Below are 7,479 nucleotides of genomic sequence, written 5' to 3'. Positions count from 1 at the left end.
AAAGTGAATACCATGTTACATTTGTTAGACAGAGAATCTTCTAATTTTGATACTGTTCAGCAGCACAGCTGCACCTCTGACACTGTTTCTTTTTCATACCTCCAAAGTAAGCCTGCAAAATCATAAATATTTTAGCATTCACTAGTCAGTTTATTTCTGATTCAAGAAATAACATTTCACAGTTGTAGGTGCTATCGTATCATTATTGTAGCCTCCTTTGCTCTACACAGTGGTGCTGAGGCTGTCCCTCCAATCCTTGTTGCTCTGGGTCATCAGCAATAATTCTGATGGTGCTGCTTTTACCGGGCTCTGGAGACTTTTCTACAGCAGGACAGTGCAAGCAGCAGGGATGCTCTGGTGAACTGAGAGGTGAAACACTTGGTGACAGCAGAGCTTGACACTTTGATGAACACCAGGATGACGAAACAGAGGAAGAAGCTAAGGGAGAGGAGGTACTCTTTAGTGAGAGAGAATAGCAACCTTCCATGAGTGCAGATATAACAGTTCCACACCTCCACACACACACTGAAATTTATCATGGAACAAGTGACTTCATGACCACGGTCATAGAGCAGTAGTTTTGTGTAACTAGGCTGCTTTTTTTTTTTTTTTTTTTTTTTTTTTTCATCCTCCCAAGATCAAACCAGTCTGCTGTTTAAGTATTATAATTCTCTAAGCCTGTAGCTGAGGTATTCACATGCCAGCCTCTGGTCTCTTTCTCAGGAATCATCTCCGAGCCACTGCTCGGGGACAGGACACTGGGCTACACGAACCCAATATGACCATGATCAGCTTCTCTGGTTTGCTATTAATAATGCTGTGTGGCTGAAAAGTCACTTGTTACAATCATACTTAATGTGACCACTGACCACTAAGCACTCTCACGGCACAAACTCTATAATCATAATGAAAGAATGGCAGGAGATCAGAAGCAGGAGGAAAAATGAAAGAGAAAACAACAACAACAAACAGGGAAAATAAACAAATGTAAATAAATAAACCAAGCTGTATACTCTATTTTGCTTCACATAGTTCTTTATGGTCTGTTTGGGTTTGGGGGCGGGCATTATTGGGTTTTAAATGATCATATAAGAAACATCTATATAGTGGAAAACAAAACTGTAGGAGGTGGCTGAAGAACAAAGACGTGGTATAGAGGGTGGGAAGAAACAACACAGACAGATTACATGGGGAGTATGAGGTGTGAGTATGGTTAGTTTTAGAAATGTCAATCACTCCTGGAAACCACTGAAAAATCTAAAGCTGAAGGCTTAAAAATCAGAAGTGTGCCTTTGAAAATTATCTTATACATGCACAACATCAGCATTTAGATACATGAAAGGCATGTTTTGGTTCTCCTTGGGCAACTTGAAGTTCACCTGTGTAAGGTTCAGGAAATTTCTGGATTATATCCTAAAAGCTGAAGGTGTCTGCCTGTACTCTGCAGTAGAAAAACATTGGACTAAAATACTGAAAGCTACTGCAGCCATACTGCTACCTTGAATAATACGAAAGATGTGCTGTTAAATGAGTATTCTCCATCACATGTGATTCACAAATCATTTATTTTCCTTACCCAATGCACATTCTCCCCATGTACCTTATAAGGATGTTAAAATAAGCCATTCTGGTCTTGCTGGAAAAAATTGCTTTTTCTCTTCTCCCTCTACTACCCCAACACATGCCTACACTGGTGGAACTGCACCTTCTTCCCTTGCACATCTGTTTCCATTATGTTTCTTTCTTTATGGCAGCACAGATGACTCTCACTTTAACACACTTTCCTCTTTAGATGAACGGACAACCCTGACAAGGAGAGAGTCATTTGGGACAAGCTGTAACGTGCTATCAATAGAAAAGCAAGAGCTAAATCTGGAGGCTGTTGGGGAGCCCTTGACAACACACAGCTGCTCCAAGTAACAGATGCAAGCATAGCTGAATTGACATCAACTGCTTATTAAACAAGCCATGACCAACAGATGGGAACACTGCCTTAAAATGACAGCCTTCTCCAAATGTTGAATGAACTATCTGGAAAATGAGACTGGGAAACAAGTGGGTGCTAAAAATGTGAAATCCCGCTGTGGGAAATCCAGCCAATCCCCTAGGCTGCCAGGTGCCACAGCTGTTAAACACATGAACCCAATTCAACTAACTACGATTTGCTGCAGAAAAGGATAGAAAATTATCATTTTCAAAGGTCTCCCACCTACCCCGTATTGGCAGTTACTGTAATCATCAGTGTATCTGCTTCAAGTCACACCTCAATATAAATTAAAAAGAAAGTTTGGGCTCTGTTAGCTATGATTTGCTGCAACATCAGGCACTGCAATCTACTACAGTGTATACCACCTGTACTCCACTCAGAACTGTTTTCTGATCTTATTTTTTTATATTTTAACTAGATAACCACTTTGGAAAAATCAACCTGGAAACATATGAAAAGAACATTTATTTTAGGCATTAAAGAACAGAGAGGAGACTAGAAAGGCAAAGAAAATAATTTTTCAATGGAAACAAATGCATTTTCTTAAAGTGTCTATAAAAACAATCATTACAATAACCAATGAGAAAATAAAGATTTATGATCTTGTTCAATCAGATAGCTTTATTAGATTTACTAAGACGAAGATTCCTTGGCTCACTAAAAATTAGCAGGAATTTTCCAGGACTTCATTGACTCTCTTATAAACTTGCAGAAGTAGCTAACAAAATAAGAGCAGCAGGCATGCATATAAAAAAAATGATGCATTAAATATAATAGTTCTGGAATAAATAAGACTAAAATACACATCCACACTTCAATGAAGCCAATATACACTAAATAACTAATACAACTACTTAAGCTTCATTCATTTCTGTTAATGTTGTTTCCCTGAGTGGGAACAATAGGAGAGGGATGTTGATTCCTCCTAACAATGAGAAATATTTTAGCACAGCACAAACCAAAGCACAGACACTCCAAAATACTCCATTAATCACTCAGTACCCACATCCCTGTGGAAATATAAGGCTTCATGGAAATAAAAGGCTTCATCAACCACCTATACGAGAACAGTGTTGCTGAATTCACATTATCTTTTTGAGCAGAAAAATCCACCTGTATATTGGGCAATTCTCATTAAAGTTCAGGAGAACTTAATTCCTCATGGAACAGTAAAGAAATGTACACGTACAGTCAGCAGAACCATTTGTAGAAAGTAGGAAGACATGCTGATTAACTCATGGAGGCATTACAAAACGCAATCCAAAGACAATTAAAACACACACATAGTTAAAAGAAATGTTTGTTATCAGGGATTCAATTGCACATTTGGTGTAGTTTACAAAGTTATATATACAAAATGCTATGAAATCATTAGCATAGTTTGAAAATGGAACAAATATCTATACCCAAAGAGGATAAATACACAATCACATATGGAGATTATATAAGGAGGTACCTGACAAAACCCTGTGATGATGACCATATAGTCTTACTTAATATCTTTACCAGCTCTTTGACTTTCCTTTTCCTAATAAGACACAGAAGGATAAGCAAATAGAAATAAATTCAAGCAAAGAAAGCCAACAATGTCCTTGGTGCCATCAGAAGAGGACAGGGAACCCTCTTCAGCATGTTCAGCCTGCACACCACCTTGAAGCCTTGACAGAATCTTGACAGCGCACCATGAGACTACTTGTTAAGGCTGGGAAGGATTAAAGTGATAGATAGGCACTGTTTTTGTTTCATCTTTCCTTCAACCTGCATGGAATCAATAACAGCATTTTGCTGATCACATCAGCATTATTTCACATTTACTCAGGATCTGCATCTCAAGATGTCCAAGAGAGAAGAGTCTGAGATAACTGAGCATTTCTAGTAAAGTAGACCTCTCTGTGGAAGCTGTGGACACTCACACAGCATCAGGGCAAGCTCAACACCTCTACTCTCATATAACTCCCAAAACACAGTGGTACTCAGTATATACAATTTGAAGACAATTATTAAAAGATGACTGTGAACATAGAAGAAAAGTCCAGAGGACCTAAATCAAGTACATTGACAACATGATAATAGAGTAACTCTATAATCCACAACTTCTGTGAGTAAATAATTAATGGGGATTAATTAATGAGCTCAGACACTAAAAGCAATTTAATCTCTAAATTATGTGCTAATTTAATGTCAGCAGTGTAACTTTAATCTAACAAATAACAAAAGGATCTCGATTTACACTCTGCTTGCTCGCAGGTACTAAGGTTGATATTACTGCATCTTCACTGATCCTACAAATGTTATGGAAATTAAGGCAGCATATGCAAAAACATGCTTTATTCAGTTCTTCCTTTTGCTGTGGAAATATGCAGAGAATGATCAGCATTAAGAACGGTTTCTAAAGGAGGTGGAAGAACCCCATCACATAGGATACACTAAAACAGGCTGGTCCAACACCCAAGAAAGATAATGCAGAACCCTTGTTCCTTTTGTGGGGATAAACTAAAGGCCTATGAGATTTGTTTAGTCACCAATATTCATGATTTTTTTTTCCAGAGTTTTTAGTTACCTTTGAATTCTTCTTCATTGCTAGGCAGTAAATGTCTTTCTCTTTGTTTTACTTCCCTCCTGGAGACAATCAAAAGATCATCTGAGTCCAACATCCTCCCCCTGGCATGTCTTTTGTCCTCTGCTCTCCTCTTCTTTTTCTGTTTTCCTCTATCTTCTTTCACAATACTTTTGCTTGCTTCGTCTCCTCCTTCATCTTCCAAAGATGAGTGTGGATATGGCTTTGGGGTCTCTTTATCTGGGCTAGAAAGTTAAAGAAGGAAATGCACTAAGCTCACCCGTCATATACTAATTTAAAACATTTTTAACATGGTATAGATTTTGCTCTCTCCCACATTTCACAGTGCTGACAAGAGAAGGATTTATACTCTTAAGCACTTGACAGGGCTGTAAGCATCTTACAGTTCCATTTCCCTTTTAGCTATAAAATAAGGAAAGAATAACCCAAAACACACATGTAGCATGCACAGTTTGTGTTTTATTTCTGAGGATACGATATACCTTGCTAACCTATTGCATACAATTATTTATCTTTAAAAATTCTGGTCAGTGTTCCTGTTAACCTTAATTCTAATACAGTTCAGCAAGAATTCATACCCTTCATATCCTTCATAGACTCCATTCCCACCCCACTCTCAAGCTTTCTAAAGTTTCCAGAATAGTTATGATGCAAAATACAGTTACAGATGTCTCCTTGACTGCACTAAAACCCAGATTATCAAAAACTAAGTAAAATTGAAACAAGTATTTAGGCACCCAGCTTTACTGCCATCATACAAGAAAGGGTCCTGAACACCTTTCTGTCTGGTCCCTAGTGCTTTCTAACTTGTGACTTTACACAGGATTTAGGCAATAACTGTCTTTTATGATGAGGGCCCAGAGCACATACTATTTTATTTTGTGTATGAAATTTGATAGTTATGTTTGCAGAGTCCTTCTGCAATAATTATTTTTTTCTACTGTAACAACAGGAAAACACCCCAAACAGATGCTAGCATCGCATTAAAATGAGATCTATATTAGTATCTCTAAAGATTAACAAATAAAACATGACCCACACCACAAATACACAGCACATAAACAACCATCAAAAGGATAATCCCCCAAAAAACAGAGCTGAAGATTTAGACCAGCTATTGGAATCCAATTCCCATGTGCACTCCCTGTCAACAGGGCAGCCTGGGCTATCCATTTTGCTTTTTGGTTCCTTACTTCTACAGGAAGGACTTAGCACAAAAGAATGATCCTGCTTTGAGCTTCTAACATCAGTTTTGCCCGAAATAATAGAAATAATAAATAATACATTTCAGCTGGAAGTGCATTTCCATGTTCCCTGAAAACTGGGGGCTGTAATGGAAATGCCAGCTCAATCTGGGCTGGATCACTGCCATAGCATTGCTAACATTAGTAACTAGATAATGTACAACTAATGAAACGGTTGTATAATGGCTTTGAACGTAAACCTCCTCAAAAAGGAAAACAATCATTCAACACAGCATGCTGGTTACAGAAAGAAATAAATACAAAGTAAAATCATAGCCAGTGCTGGCTTTTTATCATGCAGCCACTGAGTTAATGTAGTCAATGCCCAGAAGAGAACATTATCTATGTCTATATGATACTACAGTAACATATGAAGCAAAAGAAGAATGGGATTTCACTTCACAAAAAAGTGACTCTAAAGAGGACTCAAAACCTAGCTGAAAATGTTACAATCAGAAGGAGAATATTCTGAATTAGTAAGTGCACAAAGCAATTTACAGTAGAGCATTACAGCTCCGAGCTGGGAAATTTTCAGCTCTTCATGGGAAATTTAAAAGGCTCTTACCTATAAAACTTCTAGAGTACTGGGCTTCTATTGTTAACTCTTGAAACTAAAAATTCAGCAGAAATAGAGATTATGTATAATGGGGAAAAAAATGAGAGAAATATATTCACAGCATGTGCAAGACAACCAGGGGATCAGGCACAGTCAGCACAGTTCTTCCCAGAACTCTTCCCCCAGCCTGTTGTGCCTTATGGGGTTGTTGTGCCTCAAGTGCAGGACCCAGCCCCATTGGTTCAGCCTATCCAGAGCCCTCTACAGAGCCCTCCTACCCTTGAGCAGATCAGCACTCCCACCCAACTTCGTGTCATAAATATATTTGGTGTTTATACAACCAAACAAGTGTTTACAAGCTGGAAACACAATATATAAATTCACAACTACTATGAATTGAATATGCAGCTTTACATACTATTTTACTGAAACATATGCCAAGTTTGGTACCACTTCAGTTGTATATAACAATATCAGTTGTACATAACAGTAGCAAGTCAGCTTACCAATATAGTCTGTTTGGAAAATGAATATTAAATTTCATGTTAAAAAAATTAATTGTTTAAAAAAAAATAGAAGCCATTCTTATTGTTGCATTTAGTAATATCTTACTGTATTCAGATATAGTATCTCATTTAGAATATAATACAACTCAATGGAAGGGAAAGACTCAATTATATTTCTCAGCTCAATTATATTTCTGCCTCTTTTCAACTGCTTGTATGTTTTACACAGGAAATCATTACATTTAGGTTTACTTGATGGTAGCCAAGCCTCTTTTCACTCAAAAGTAAACCTAGATGTAATGAGGCGTTTTCAAACAGCAGTGGAATCATTACTAGAAATTGTGTGAGAACCACTAACAACGTTTGAATTAGAGTTGTTGGTTTTTTTTCCTGTCATTTTCATGGAATCCACAGATCAGCCCACTGCTGATACACTCACAGAATCACAGAATGGTTTGGATTGGAAGGGACCTTAAAGATCAATCCCTCTGCCACAAGCAGGGACACTTCCCACCAGACCAGGCTGCCCAAAGCCCCATCCAGCCTGGCCTTGAACCCTTCCAGGGATGGGGCATCCACAGCTTCTCTGGGCAACCTGTGCCAGGTCC

At 38.0% G+C, this 7,479-nt stretch overlaps 1 protein-coding gene across 1 annotated transcript in view; it reads right to left on the bottom strand.

Annotated features, from left to right (window-relative positions):
* Positions 1 to 222: 222 nt before the first annotated feature.
* VWA3B (von Willebrand factor A domain containing 3B) overlaps positions 223 to 7,479 on the bottom strand; it is a gene marked incomplete at both ends in the record, with an annotated part of 68,297 nt that continues 61,040 nt past the window's right edge. The window contains 3 exon segments of the mRNA XM_082784646.1: positions 223 to 318; positions 320 to 438; positions 4,548 to 4,789. Of these exon segments, the coding sequence (XP_082640772.1) occupies positions 223 to 318; positions 320 to 438; positions 4,548 to 4,789 (457 nt within the window).

This window comes from Aythya marila (assembly GCF_965140915.1).
Source record: "Aythya marila genome assembly, chromosome: 1".
In the NCBI taxonomy this organism is placed as follows: Eukaryota; Metazoa; Chordata; class Aves; order Anseriformes; family Anatidae; genus Aythya; species Aythya marila.
Note: the sequence above shows the minus strand (reverse complement) of the source record. Positions and strands in the feature narration are given on the sequence as shown.